Here is a 15483-nt window from a genome sequence, read left to right on the forward strand (position 1 = left end):
TCGGGTATGTTCAACACAGTCAGATGGTGTAGAAGACGCTATAGTATTGTGTCCCAGGGGAAACTCTTGGTCTGGTCCTCGCTACAGTCCGAACAATATAATGTTAAAGATTGGGCGAGATTCTGTATCAGTGGTCGGGAGGCGGGGGTTCTTTTCATTTTGAGTGTGGCGTTGAAGTACAGTAATTCTTAAAATTCCTTATTTTGAACGAATCTTTTCCCAGAAATTCCGCTTCTTCTCCGTATTTCTCTGTCAAGGCAAGACACGAAAAAATAATTAGTCGCAAATTAAAATGAACCGCAAGCGGTGGAAAAATGCAAGTGCGTGAATAACAGTAGATCGGATAGGGAAAGAATCAGTCACCGTTCCAGATTTATCAGAGCTGCTGACAGGAGGTATTTGCTTAGTTATGAGCAAGATGGTGCTCGTGCAAGTCAAAGGCGGACGAGCAACACCAACACACTGATTCAGATGCTCATCATCTATCGCTTTGCTAACTCATTTCTCCGCCACTTCTCGGAATAATTTCCCAAGCTTTGCTTCACTTTCAACCCTTGCCCATTCGTTTCCAGCATTATGTTTTATTTCTTCCCTTCCCATCTTCCTTCACCCAGGTTCCCAGTGACTGATCAGTTAAGATTTGCTCTTGTGCACAAAGTTGCACTAAGCTGAGTTAAACTTATAGTCACCCGTGCAGAACAGACCATGTCCGACTCCTTCCTATTTCCCTCCGACATCGTGCGCCGGGTCCCTTGTTCCTACTACGGATATTCCACTGGGATCTATTCCTTCTTCTCCCGCACCTTATCCTCCTACCAGCCACCCAAGACCGAATAGCACGTTCCTCGATTTCAGCCATCACTTTCCTAAACATGGGCTGGGAAGAGTCTTTACCTATTCGCCCTGTGTCTTTGGAACACTCCCTCAGAGGACCTCACTCCTTCAAGAGAGAATCCAACAGCGCGCGGTTAGAATGACTATTTTATGATCAACGTGATGCCTGTGTGCAATTCCCGATTTTACTTCAGCCATGAAGAGGATGGCTTTGCACGCGTACCTCGGTGACAGGAAAGATCCCGCCTTTTTATGTTGAATTCAGGTGGGCGCACTCTCCTGTGCACTGTTCTCTACTTTGACCCATTTTTACCGATTATGGACCCATCCTTAGACGCGTACTGTACAGACATATTTCTCGTGAGCTGGCTCTGTCACTTCTCGCTCCCAAATATTCAGCCACACTAATCCCTCTATCCACTCCCTCACTCCCCCTCTCCCGTGTAATGTGCCTAGCGTTCATAAATCCCGTCGGGTTGGACGCAGTGACTTGGACTATCTCCACACGTAAGGTTGCCAAGTTGAACAAATGGATTATCCAAGTGCAACATTTGACATTCCTCTTCAACTCAGGAGTGGACATTATATCATGTGGAAATTCTGATTTTAAGTCTAGTTGTGCTCATCACACCCTGCATTACCTTCACTGTAAAGTGGGACCTCTAACCTGACCCCATGCTTTTGAGGCAATACCTATCTCCTAAGCACTGGTGAGGTCCTGTGCACCATATGGAGACCTCACCAAGACCTTGTCTGGCCAGCAGTGGGAGAAATCTTCCTGCCTAGTTCAGCACATGTTAAGTCTGGATGAATTAGCTGTCCCAGTGCAGACTTGACCTGGTTGACAAAAGGACTCAGATAGGATCTCATAGTCCATATTAAGCAGTGAAATGGGCCTGCAGTTCCTGATGTCATCCATGACCCTCTGCCCTTGTTTCAACAGTGTCTGAAGTCAAGCAGGGTGGTTCACTTTGCCCTGTCTTGTTGATGTGCTACATAGAACCCTTTGCTGAATCTGTCAGGAAGGATGAGAGCATAAGAGGGGTGACATTAGCAGGCAATGGAGGCATCCAATTGAAAGCAACTGTGTACATTAATGTTTTCTGCTTGGATGCATAGTCAGTTCACAGAATGATCAGCATCTGCAACCAGTTTGAATTGGTGTCAGGGGCCAGAGTCTGGGCATGCTCTTCAGTAACTGGTATGATCAGTCCAATGTTCCCTTCACCTTCAAGTCTGACTATCTGAACATATGGATGATCTGGTTCAGAGAGGCTAAAGCATATCACAAAAATTGACTGGAGTGGACCGGGAAGTTTAAACAAAAGTTGGGTCTGTGGACACTGTGCTCTCCGTCAATAACTAGGGAGAGCTTGGTCATCAGATGTGACATGCTGTCAGAGCTGTTATACTTGGTGCTGATGTGACTCGTTCCCAGCTTATCCATTTTGGCAATCACCCCAGCCATCTTCCTGTTCATCTAGGGGTCCAAGATGGAATGATTCCAATGGGTCATGATGTATGTTTCCAGAGAATAGGGGCAAAAGAGTAGCAAACTCATCCTGATGACCAGCTTCATGTGTTACTGCATCGGGCTGTGTGTGGATCCAAAGTACGTGGGCATCAAGTGTCTACCTGTCCCTGGTGTTGAAGCGTAAAGGACTGGCCCCTTTACCATGTAATGGCCCTGTCAGCTGTACTTTGGCACACTATCTTTCCTTTATGGATGAGATCTTTCAAGTACCTATACTTACCAGAAGAAAGATCATACTGAATCTATTTCTAGGTAATGAACTTGTCAGGTTCCAGATCTGTTGGTGGGCAAGCATTTTGTAAATAGTGACCACAACTCTCCAACCTTTAGCATAGCCATGGACATAGCATAGGAGTGGACAACATGGGACAGTATTTAACTAGAGGAGGGCTGATGCTGTTTGGCAGATGCATGGGAGTGTAAATTTGAAGCAAATGTTCAAAGGGAAATGTATTCCAGAACTAACACTTGCGTGCGGTTCAGGATAGCTTTAACCAATTGGGGCAGGGAAAGGATAGTAGCGTGAAGGAACCATGGTGGACAAGTGGAACATTCAGTCAAGTGGAAGGAGGAAGCATGCTTACAATACAGGAAACAAAAATCAGACAGATTTCATAAGAATTATAAAGTAGCCAGAAAGGAGCCTAAGAAATGATTTAGGAGAGCTAGAAGGGAAGATGAGAAGGCCATGGTGAATGGGATTAAGGAAAACATCAAGGCATTTTATATGGAGATGAAGAATAGGAGGATGACTAGAGTGAGGATAGGACTGCTCAGGGGGAATGGGGAAAACATGTACCTGTATTTAAAGGAGGTAAGGAAGGTTCTTAATGAATACTTTGTTTATTCACCATTGAGGGGGGCTTTGATGAAAGTGGGGTTAACATAGAGCAGACTAATGAGCTGGAGCACGTTGAGTGTTGGAACTTCTGAAAAACTTTAGGATCGATAAGTCCCCAGGGCCAGATGGGGTATTCTTCAGGTTACTACAGAAAGTGAGGGAAGAGATTTCTGGAGCATTGACAATGATCTTTGTGTCCTCAATGGCCACATCAATCATAAAACTGGACTGGAGGATAGCAAATGTTGTTCCTTTGTTCAAGAAGATCAATAGGAATAATCCTGGGATTTAGAGACCACTGAGATTTTTTTACATCAATGGTGGGCAGACTAGTGAAGAAGATTCTAGAAATAGGATTTACAAGCATTTTGAGAAGCATAGTCTTACTGGGGACAGTCGTTTTGGCTGTGTGACGGGCAGGGTTGTGCCTCAAAAACTTGATAGACTTTTTCAAGGAAATGACAAAACAAGTTGATGGAAATGGAGTAGTAGATGTAGTTTATTGGGGCATTTAACAAGGTTGCTCGGTAGACTCATCCGGAAAATGATGAGGCATGGGAAGCACAGAAATTTAGCAGTGTGGCTTGCTCACAGAGGCAGTGGGTGGTAGTATATGGCCTGAATCCCGACTGGAGGATAAGCCAGTGCTATTCTGCAAGGATCTGCTCTGTAATTTTTTATGTGACTTAAATGAGGAAGTGAAAGGGAGGATTAGTAAGTTTTGAGATGACACGAAGATTGGTGGTGTTGTGGTTAGTGTAGAAGATTGTTGTAGATTACAACAGGGCATAGACAAGGCTGAGAAGTGGCAGATGGAGAATAATCTGGGAAAGTGTGAACTGCTACACTTTGGAAGATCATACTTAAGACAGAGTATAGAGTAAATGGCAGGCTTTTTAACAGCGTGGAGGCATCGAGCGAATGATGAGGAAGCTTTAGAGAAGTGGCAATGGAGATTTTCTATGATGCTCCCTGGATTACAGAATGCATAAGAGTAAGTGAGCCACTGCTTTTTTCTTCAAAGCAGGAAGAAAGGCAACTTGAGAGAGGTGTATAAGATTATAAGAGACATAGAGAGGACAGCTAACATCACTTTCCCAGAGAGGAAATAGCTAACATCAGAGAACATCCTTTTAAGGTGAGGGGAGAAAAGTTAGGAGGTATGTCGGCGGTAGTTTTTTTTGTACAGAGAACAGTAAGTGCCTGAAATGCACTGCCAGGGGTGATGTCTGAAGCTGATACATTAGGGATATTCAAGAAATTCTCAGAAAGGCACGTTGGTGAAAGAAAAATGAAGGGCTTGGGTTATGTTGGAGAGAGGGGTTAGATTTTTCATGAAGTAGGTTAATAAAAGTTGGCACAGCCTGTGCTGTGTGATACTATTATATGTTCTATGCTCAAACACCTTTGATCACAAGTCCATTAAGCAGTATTTAGCACAGAGTACCCGGCAAATAAAGCAGAACATAGACACTATGGAAATGATGGGGCAGCTCTCTAAGCAGACTGGCAGAATGCCTCATCACCAGAAATGGCCAACAAGCACCAAGATAATGTTTGGCTGGTGGTGATAGGGACCTCACAGTCAGATCCTTCCAGTACAGATGACATATCATCCCCAGTGCACACTGTCCACAAGACAGCTGCGTTGGAACAGAAACAGTCTTTGCAGACTGTGGATTTGCTAAGAGCGTGGGGAGAAGGAATCAAACATTTATGTCCTGCTTCATCCCCAGCAGCTCTGTATCAGAGGACTCTCTGATCTATGATAGTTCCAGGAGACACGCAACGAGACAGCCATCAAGTGCTGCTGGAAGCTCATCAACTCAGTGAAGATGCCCTTCCATCAGCCTAAAATGTGTTCATCTTCCAGCACTGAAAGATGTCTATAAGTGAATGCTGCAGAAGGATGCATTGAAACTTGATGTAGCCAATGTAAAGACTCTTTGAGGAAGGATCACAGTATAGGCTCCTTCCATTACTGTGCAAAAAGCAGCAGAGTTAGGTGGTAAAGCACTTGAACAATGAAAAGGGCAAACCAACCATGGGGATGTTTTTTTTAAAACACACTACTGATTGTAATGATGAGGAATGTAAAACGATTTTTTCACTGCTTCTTCTGTTGCATATAAATTCTGTTGTGAAAAAGTCTATTTTTGAAATTTTAAAAACTTGTGTGTTCCAGCGGGAAAACTTCAGTTCACTTGATGGAGGTATCAATAATCATCAGCACTTGTAAGTTTGGTTGATCGCTCAGCTTGGCAATCAATCAGCACTTTCTTAAATCAGCCTTATATAGAGTTAGACATCCGATGTAATCAATCTGAAGGTTGGCCCATGGTTCCTCGAAGTTTAATCTTAATTCCCCTTTCTGAGCCTTCCATTTCAGATTACATTGAGCAAAAACCAATTATCCTCATATTGCTCACTTTCAGTGAACAGCATAGTCCCTTCTCTTTCTCATCATGGACACACCCCTTCCTACCATAGAAAGCACCTCTGTCAAGTGCAGCCTGAAGAGGGCAACATCAAGCATCATGCTGGTGGAGACATTTATAAATTAATTCACCAGACTCCTTATTTGCTTTAAAGTTTCTGAAATTTATTGTTTTTAAATTGAACAAGGCTTTCAGAAATTTTTTAATAGTACTACTGTGCCCATCAAATCTGTTATATCGATCACAGCAGCTTGTCATACAAAATATATGTACAGACGTATACAAGGTATATTTCAGTAAGTTTATTATCGATTACTTAAACATAATATAAATATTCACAACAAATAGTTGGTTAGATGTAGTCTGGTTAGATGAGGGTCTAATGAATGCTTATTGACAATTAAAAGACAGTCAATGCATAGAATGTCACAATTCATTGACAGGTTCTGTGACCCTTAACCCCATCATATGCTGTACCTCCCAGGCCTGTATCATGCAATTATTTCTGTAACTTTCACTGCAAATCCCAACACCACATCTCCTTAACAATGCCACCACTTCAGTGACATTCTGTTTTAAAATACATCTTCTCTGAAACACATAAGGAAATAATCTTTATATAAGTGAATTACTTATATATTTCAATCAGCTTCCTCTCCATAATTTACAAAAGTCACGGTTATTTCCTCATTTAAATTACCTACAGTAAACGTACATTTATTTTTTAAAATGCCATAAAAATGTTTTACAATTTCTTTTTACATTGACTTTCAAAATACAAGGGTTTGGGTAATATGTAATTAGCAAGGCATGGGGATGGTGGAATAAACTTTGGCAGTATTGAACATTGTATCACCATATAACTGGAGAATAGTTTGAGTGCCAATACTTACATTCATTGAATTGTTCAGCAGTTAATGATGGTCTAAAACAGATAAACACCATTTTATAGTTCAAATAGTCCAATAAATGTTTCTGAATCCCCAGTCTTAATTTTCTTAGGATTTGATATGATAAAAATCTTCGCTCCAGGCCTAAGACTGTAAGTGCTCCCAAAGTATACTGTTTTAGAACTTATGTTCTTCTCTAAATATTGTATTATTTTTTCACCATTAAAGTCCATGACAAATTTCACATTATTCTGATCTATTTTAAACATCAACTGAAAGAAGATATAGTAGACACCAGATTTTTTTATTTCCAGTGAAGTCCCTTTGTATTCCGTGCAGTTTCCAGTGAATACCTGGCCGTCACTTTTCTGCCAAGGGAGTTGCGTTTCATTAGCATGGTCAACTTGTGGCATTTGGTGTGCTGTTTCAATGCAAAAGACACTGAAATAAATTGTCAAATCTCCAGCAGTTTAATAATATTTAACAGCATTATTTATTTCAATCAGCTGACACTGTTAGATTACATTTACCATGTTCCTTTATCCCTATCAGCACATCAAAATATGTTTCTAGAAAATGATTGCAAAATGAAGATTTTTTTTAGCTACAGTACATCACACTCCATGGCATTTAACTCTCTTCATCTTATAGCCTAGAACAGGGGCTCCCAACATTTTTTAATCCCATGGGCCATACCATTGAGCAAAGGGTCCATGAATCCAGGTTGGGAATCCCTGTACTATGAACTAGATAAGAAATTAAATACTTTATACAAATAAAGCTTGCAGAAATAAATGATTCATTTTGTACTTTTCCTTCCCTTGGATTATACTATAGGAAAATGGTCTGGATGATTGCTTTTTTGCTTCGCTCTAACACCAGCGTTATTTCCTGTCATATTTTACATATATGTCCATGCCATCAACATTTACAATTGATATTTTGACTAACAGAACATGGTTCAAAAAGTTATAGTCTGTGAACTTTTTGTTCACTGAGGAGTTACTCAAGGTGCATATTGTGTAGAAAGCCGGAACGTTTTGAATTAAGTCGTTTTTAAATCTTTACAACTTTTACAAAAATTGTTGTTTTGCTGCGAGGCAGCTCTTATAAAACGCACCTGTGCACAAAATGCCGTGGTCTGATCATCAAACACTGCTTGAAGGTCACTAAATGAAAGGCACACTTCAGACTTACTGAATCGCGTCAGGATGCCGGAGTAAGTGCAGAGGGAGGTACTGGAGCCCTATTCCATAGGGAGAGAGGACAGCATGGCAAACCCTTTGTATAAGTCTCGCAATTGTTTCATAGGTGCATTTTTATGGAAGGGACATTGCTGGGCCTTAATGCATAGTAAGAGAAAGTATAAACTAGAGATACTACGAGTAGCAGGTTAAGACCTACAAGTATCTGGGAGTACAGTTAGACGAGAAGCTAGACTGGACTGCCAACACAGATGCCTTGTGCAGGAAGGCACAGAGTCGAATGTACTTCCTAAGAAGGTTGGCGTCATTCAATGTCTGTAGTGAGATGCTGAAGATGTTCTATAGGTCAGTTGTGGAGAGCGCCCTCTTCTTTGTGGTGGCGTGTTGGGGAGGCAGCATTAAGAAGAGAGACGCCTCACGTCTTAATAAGCTGGTAAGGAAGGCGGGCTCTGTCGTGGGCAAAGTACTGGAGAGTTTAACATCGGTAGCTGAGCGAAGGGCGCTGAATAGGCTACGGTCAATTATGGATAACTCTGAACATCCTCTACATAGCACCATCCAGAGACAGAGAAGCAGTTTCAGCGACAGGTTACTATCGATGCAATGCTCCTCAGACAGGATGAAGAGGTCAATACTCCCCAATGCCATTAGGCTTTACAATTCTACCGCCAGGACTTAAGAACTTTTTAAAGCTATTATTAATGCTTTTTGAGATGGTGATTTAGATGCATATCATATTTTTTTTTTACTGAGTTAAGTATTGTATGTAATTAGTTTTGCTACAACAAGTGTATGGGACATTGGAAAAAAGTTGAATTTCCCCATGGGGATGAATAAAGTATCTATCTATCTATCTATCTATCTATCTATCTATCTATCTATCTATCTATCTACTACGAACATAGAGTAGTTTGTTGCCGATTGTATATCCTCTTTCTGTTATTATGAATATAGTACATTTTGAAATAGAAAATAAAGCACTTGTTCCGACGGAGAAAAAAAGGCGTGTGTCAATTGTATTTCTTCTATTTATTGTTAGGAATATAGTATATTTTAAGGTATACAATAAAACACCTGTTCAGACGCAGCTATTCCCGAAGCATAGGAAGGGGAGAATCCCATTAAACTATTGGCTCTCAAAGCCACTATTACCCCTTCCTCCGAATTCTCTTGACTCTCCCTCCCCTCTCAACACCTCAGCTGCATTTCCCTCCTGTGTCCTCTCCCTTCCCCGCATCACCTTGAACAGTACTGACCTTCTGCTGGGCAGTACTAACCAGGGAGCAGTCGGCAGCTCTGAGCGCACACATATGATTCCGTTGCTTGTGCTAGCGAGAAATCCCTCAATAGCAATTTCTTATGGCGAGAAAACCCCAATATCAACGTTTTCTTTTCAGTGATCTGAGGTTCAGTCAGAACTTGTAGGAGAAAACCAGAGATTAGTGAAATCCATTTTCTGGGTATTTTTTATTAACGATTTGGCGTGTTCATAATCACTTATTCCACTCACATACCAGGTACTAAAGTGTATAGACCCGCTTTCTCAGCCACAACAAGTGCGATGTATTGTAAGCAACATCTGTGTCGAAGCACTGCCACACCCCCCTGTGGTTTTAGAAACTGCCGCTGAGAAAAAAAAGTTCCATCCGTGGTAAGAACCTCAACAAATCAAATAGAGACCTCAACTGTAAGAATTGAACAGGTTAAGCAGAGCCTATGAAATACATTGGTCTGCATGTGACTAACAATAATTCTCCGTTTTAGAAGGACATTCTCAAAATGGGGAGCACACACTTCAGTTTGGTAGTTCATTTGGTTCTCTCGCCCCCTCCAGCAAACAAAAGTAGCCGCGGCAGGAATATTTCAAAATCACTACAGGTTTACCGTAATATCCTCAGAATAGATTTACTGCAGAAATTCCTCGCTCACCATGTTAAAATCGGTGGCCAGATGCGAACAGTAGCAGTGCAGAAAGGTGCCGCACAGTGTGAAACGACTCTCGAGAGATGTTGTCAGCAGAGCTGCTTGGAGCCTAACTAGCCATGAAGAAACATACTTTACAGTGTTGAAAATAAAAGTAAATAGTTACCTATCGCTTGCTAGCTCTTGTCCCACACTTTTCCCTTCACATTTTCGCACGTCTATCGTCTTTCAGTTCCGACAAAGGGCATCGACCCGAAACAGTTCCCTTCACGGCTGTTTGATCCACTTCCTTCAGCAGTTTGTTCCTCCAAATCCTCACAGCTGCAGTCTCTCAGAGAGTGCCCTTAAATAGCTAGCTTATTTCAATGTCTCCACCTTGTCGGGATATTCTGTTCAATTACTTTGACGAATTCAAGTTTCCGCGTTTGGCAGCTAAGTATTCGCTGATCTCGGACCCGAGCTCGTGGGGTACTTGTAGCAGGGAAGCGCTTGCCCCGTTGTCCTCTGCTGGCTCTTTTGAAATAATTATCCAACTGAGACCGTTTTCCTCTCTCCACGACCCCACTTCACAGCATGTTAAGTCCTTGCTGCCATGCAAGGAAACGGCTTTCTAGAAGCCGTCAATACCTGTCTTGCTAAGCTACACCTATGAAAATGCCAGTGCTAGAAAATTATCACTCTGGCCCTGCGTGTCCATAGTTACCCTCAGGCAACAGAACGAAAAAGCAATGAAAAGGGCGGCAGTAAAGTGGCAGACGTGGACAATTATACAGACATGCACGTGCAAGCTTACCTAGTGTCCAGCGAGTAGCACACTTCCCAGACAACGGAGGATTCTGTGTATCCTGTTTAAATAAATAGGAACACTCTGTTCAACAATCATTGTAACTATTGTCACACGGAGCTGCTGGCTGCGCACTAGTTAGCACCTACCTTCTGCAATTGTTCTTTGAGGATGAAATACGAAAGGCAGCTTGCAACCAGAACCTGGGCAGAAGATACCGTCAGCAGCAGGCGCCAACCGAGCACTGGCCTGAGATAGTTCGCACGAACTCTCGGCAGGACTTCGCTCTCAGTCAGCGGTGCAGGAATTTCCATAGTTCCCCCCGCTAGGCAACACCAGCAGGACAGTGTCTTCATCGATGCTGGGTGCTATATATGGAGTCCGTTTTATATATCCAGACAGAACCAAGTATGCAAATTGTTTTGGTATGTTCCGATTTATTGAACATCCCACACAACTGGAAGCCGTGGAAACCTCTGAACAAGTTAATGAAACTGAGAAAATTCTTCGTCTCACTTGGCAGCATTCCACCGTGTGAAGGCGTAAAACAACATTCATGCCTTATGGAAGCTATATGCCAAAACTGATCGGAATTAATCCACAATGCATTTTGCAGAATTACGACTGAACCTCAAACAATTTGCTTGTCGGAGCAGCGCACATTTCAACTCTCTTACACTCGCACGTCAACCTAACGGGTCAAACAGCATGCACGGAGGCAAAACTTATATGCTAAAATTTCAGGTCGAGACCCCGCATCAGGGTTCGTTGTAGATCGGGCCACTCTGAATAGCACGACACTTCGAGAGAATGAATGCATTCTGGCAAATATGTACTATACGGGGATTCATTTTCTGCAGGCGTTTACAGGAAAATCGAAATACAACAGAATAGAACAGACGAAGACTGACAACTGAAGAGCAAATGCAATCGTGCCCAAAAGACATTAAGACCTAGGAGCCGAATTAGGCCATTCGGCCCATTGATCTGCTCCACCAAGTCCATCATGCATCGTTTATTACTCCTCTCAACCTTGTTCTCCAGCCTTCTCTCCGTAACCTTAGACACCCTGATTAATCAAAAACTTATCACCCAAATTAGTGGAGAGATGGCAGAGTGTTGCAAGAAACATAAGGTTGGTATAGTCGGTGATATTAACTTTCACGCATTGACTGGGACTCCCGTACTGTAAAAGCACTAGATAAGGCAGAGCTTGTCAGATGTGTCCGGGGAGGCTTCCTTCATTGATACATAGAAGTTCCAATGAGAGCTGTGTGGTGAATGAGACTAGAGAGGGGACTGAAGTTTGAGTAGGGGAACACTTTGCAGCTAGTGATCAGAGTGCCATTAGTTTCAGAATAAGTATGAAGCAAAACATATATCTAGTCTGTGGGTTAAGGTTCCAAACTGGAAAAAGGTGAATTTTGATGATATCAGAAAGGATCTGGCAGGTGTGGTTTGGGGCAGTCTGTTTTCTGGGAAGAGCCGACTTGGTAAGTGAAAAGGTGAAAGTAAAATTTTGAGAGTACTAAGCTTATATGTGCCTGTCAGAATAAAAGGTAAAGGTAACAGGTTTAAGGAATCTTGGTTTTTAAGAGATATTGAGGTGCTGATTTAGAAGACATGAGATGCATAGCAGGTATAGGCAGGTAGGCACAAATGAGGTACTTATGCAGGTTAAGAAATGCAGGAAAACACTTAACAAAATATCAGCAGGGCTAAAAGAAGGCATGAGGTTGCCTTACCAGACTGAAGGAGAATCCCAAGGGATTCTACAGGTATGTTAAGAAAAATGGTTGCAAGGGACAAAATTGGTCCTCTGGAAGATCAGAATGACATCTATGCGTGGAGGCAAAAGAGATAAGGGAGATCTTAAATTAATTTTTTGCATCTATATTTGATGGACTAAGAGTCTATGGACTTGAGGCAAAGCAGCAGCAAGATCATAGACTCTGTAGAGATTACAGAGCAGGAGATGCTTGCTGTCTGAAGACAAATTAGGGTGGATAGATCCACAGGGCCTGACAAGGTGTTCCCTTGGACCCCGTGGGAGACAAGTGCAGAAACTGCAGGGGCCCTAGCAGAGATATTTAAATCATCCTTAGAAACAGGTGAGGTAGTGGAGGATTGGAGAGTAGGTAATATTGTTGCTCTGTTTAAGACAGACTCTAAAAACAATACACCAGTAAATTATACACCATTGTGCCTGACGTCAGTAGTGGGAAAGTTATTGGAAGGACTGGATATATGAGTATTTGGATAGACAGGGATTGATTACAGATCATCAGCATGGCTTTGTACATGGTAGATTGTGTCTAACCAATGCTATAGTGCTTCTTGAGAAAGGTATCAGGAAAGTTGAGGCAGCGGACATTGTCTACATGGATTTTAATAAGGCATTTGACAAGGTCCCGCATGGGAGGCTGGTCAGGAAGGTTCAGTCACTTGGCATTCAAGACGAGGTAGTAAATTGGATTAGACGTTGGCTCTGTCGTTGCCACTCTGACTGGAGGCCTCTGTCTAGTGGAGTGCCGCAGGGTTCGGTACCAGGTTAGTTGTTGTTTGTCATCCATATTGACAATCTAAATGAGAATATGGTTACCTGCATCAGCAAATCTGGGGGCGTAGTGGAAAGTGAGAAAGACTATCAGAGCTTGCAGCAGGATCTGGGCCAGCTGGAAAAATGGGCTGAAAATGGCAGATGGAATTTAATGCAGACAAGTGTGAGGAGTTGCATGTCTGTAGGACCAACCTGGGTCTATCTTACACAGTGAAGAGAAGAGCACTATGGAGTACGGTAGTAAGGTAGAAGAAAGGGATCTACGAATACAAGTCCAGAATTTGTTGAAAGTGGTGACACTGGTAGATAGGGCCATAAAGAAAGCTCTTGCCACATTGACCTTCCTACATCAAGGTATTGAGTACAGGAGATATGATGTTATGTTTAACTTTTATGAGACATGGGTGAGGCATGAGGCCTAATTTGGAGTATCGTGTGCAGTTTTGTTCAACTACCTACAGGAAAAATGCAAATAAGGTTGAAAGAGTGGAGAAAACTTACAAGAATGTTGCTGGGACTGGAGGATCTGAGTTATAAGGAAAGATTAAATAGGTTATGATTTTATTCCTCGGAACATAGAAGACTGAGACTTGATTGAGGTATACCAAATTATGAGGGGTATAGATAGGGTAAATGCAAGCAGGCTTTTTCCACTGAGGTTCAGTGGGACTAGAACTAGAGGTCATGGGTTAACAGTGAAAGGTGAAAAGTTTAAGGGGAACATGACGGAAAGCTTGTTCAGCGAAAGGATTCTGAGAATGTGGAACAAGATGGCAATGCAAGTGGTGCACATGAGTTTGATTTAATCATTTAAGGAAAGTTTTGATAGCTACATGGATGATGGGGTATGTAGGGCTATGGTCCAGATGCAGGTTGACGGGACTAGGCTAAATCACACAGCACAGGCTAGATGGGCTGAAGGGCCTGTTTCTGTGCTGGACTTTTCTATGACTGTATGACTCTAACCTCTGCCTTAAGTATAACCAGTGACTTGGCCTGCACGTATATCTGTGGCAAAAGAATTCCACAGATTCACCTCTCTGGATAAAGAAACTTTCCCTTATCTAAATATACATCCCTCATTTCTGAGGCTCCGCCCTCTGGTCCTAGACTCCTTAACTACAGGAAACATCCACTTCACATGCACTGTGTCATGACTTGACAAAATTCAATGTTTCAATGAGATCACCCTTTATTCCTCTAAAACTCCAGTAAGCACGGGCCCAGAGCCATCAATGTCCTCATATATTAACCCATTCATTCTTGAGATCATTTTCATGAACCTCCTCTGGACTGTCTCTAATGCCAGTATATCCTTTCTTTCTTAGACAAGGAGCAGTGCCCAAAACTGCTCACAATATTCCAAGTGCAGTCTGACCAATGCCTTATAAAGCTTCAGCTTTACATCCTTGCTTTTGTATGTTAGTCCACTCAAAATTGCATTTGTCTCCCTTACCATCGACTCAGCCTGTTAGTTAACCTTTATAGAATTCTGCATGAGATCTCCCAAGTCCCTCTGCATCTCTGATACTTGAAATTTTCCCCCACTTACAAAATAGTCCACACTTTCTTTCCTTCTGCCAAATTGCATGACCATACAATTCCCTACATTATATTCCACCTTCCACTTCTTTGTCCATTCCCCAATCTAAATCCTTCTGCTGACACTTTGCTCTTCCACCTATCTTTGTTTTGTGTGCAAACTTGTCAACAATGCCATCAATTCCTTCATCCATATCGTTGTGAAAAGAAGCAGTCCCAACATCGACCCCTACAACACACCACTAGTTACCGGCAGCTAACCATAAAAGACCCCCTTTATTAAATACACTCTTATTTTGTTCAGCAGGCTCTCTTTGACACCATCCACTGACTCATTTGTCTGTCCTGTCTGTTCTTTACTCAAAGAATTCAAACAGAATTGTTTGACAAGATTTCCCCTTCAGATTATCATGTTCCCTTTGGCCTACTTCATGTTTTGCTTCCAAATATCCCAAAATCTCAGACCTTTTGACAATTTCCCAACATCTTTCCACTCACTAAATTCAGGCTAGACCTTAATTGTCTGGAGGTTATAGAGCTGGTTCAGAGTAGGAGAAATTTGAAAGTTAGTCTGTATGTCTCAGAAATAGTTCAGAGTAGTGGTTATTGAAGCTACACACTTGCCAGTTCAGGAGTCTGATTGTTGTAGGATAATAACTGTTCCTGAACCTAATAGTGTGGGACCTAAGGATTCCATACCTCCTGCCAGATGGTAGTATTTAGAAGAGGGCTTGGCTTAGATGGCGGGTGATCTTGCTAATGGATGCTGCTTTCTTGTGGTAGTCCTCCAGATAACTGTACTTGATAGTTGGGAGTGGAGCTTTGCTTGTGATGATCTGAATGTACTTTTTGTAGTCTTTCATGTTCCTGGGCATTGGTTTTTCCATACCAGGCTTTGATGCAGCTCTCAACTGTGCATCTATAAATATTTG

General features: G+C 42.2%; 1 protein-coding gene across 2 annotated transcripts; it reads right to left on the reverse strand.

Annotated features, from left to right (window-relative positions):
• Positions 1-5798: 5798 nt before the first annotated feature.
• Positions 5799-10884, reverse strand: LOC140737260 (CD40 ligand-like). 2 transcript variants are annotated; one of them, XM_073063595.1, is made up of 4 exons: positions 10599-10884; positions 10459-10510; positions 9020-9160; positions 5799-6958 (listed from the first exon to the last, which is right to left on the reverse strand). In XM_073063595.1, exons 1-4 carry the CDS (start codon positions 10803-10805, stop codon positions 6594-6596), a joined length of 765 nt encoding a protein of 254 aa, XP_072919696.1. In that variant the 5' UTR covers positions 10806-10884; the 3' UTR covers positions 5799-6593. The 2 variants fall into 2 exon arrangements, with proteins under 2 accessions (XP_072919696.1, XP_072919697.1); XM_073063596.1 differs by lacking the exon at positions 9020-9160.
• Positions 10885-15483: the final 4599 nt, after the last annotated feature.

The sequence above is a fragment of the Hemitrygon akajei genome, chromosome 12 (assembly GCF_048418815.1).
Source record: "Hemitrygon akajei chromosome 12, sHemAka1.3, whole genome shotgun sequence".
Lineage (NCBI taxonomy): Eukaryota > Metazoa > Chordata > Chondrichthyes > Myliobatiformes > Dasyatidae > Hemitrygon > Hemitrygon akajei.

What these genes read in the sequence shown, in the direction of transcription:
- LOC140737260 (XM_073063595.1), bottom strand. Translation starts at nt 10,805, where the DNA reads ATGAAGACACTGTCCTGCTGGTGTTGCCTAGCGGGGGGAACTATGGAA. An exon ending in TCAAAGAACAATTGCAGAAG is followed by an intron (nt 10,511 to 10,598) that starts GTAGGTGCTAAC and finishes TTATTTAAACAG; the next exon opens with GATACACAGAATCCTCCGTT. An exon ending in TGCTACTCGCTGGACACTAG is followed by an intron (nt 9,161 to 10,458) that starts GTAAGCTTGCAC and finishes TTCTCCTACAAG; the next exon opens with TTCTGACTGAACCTCAGATC.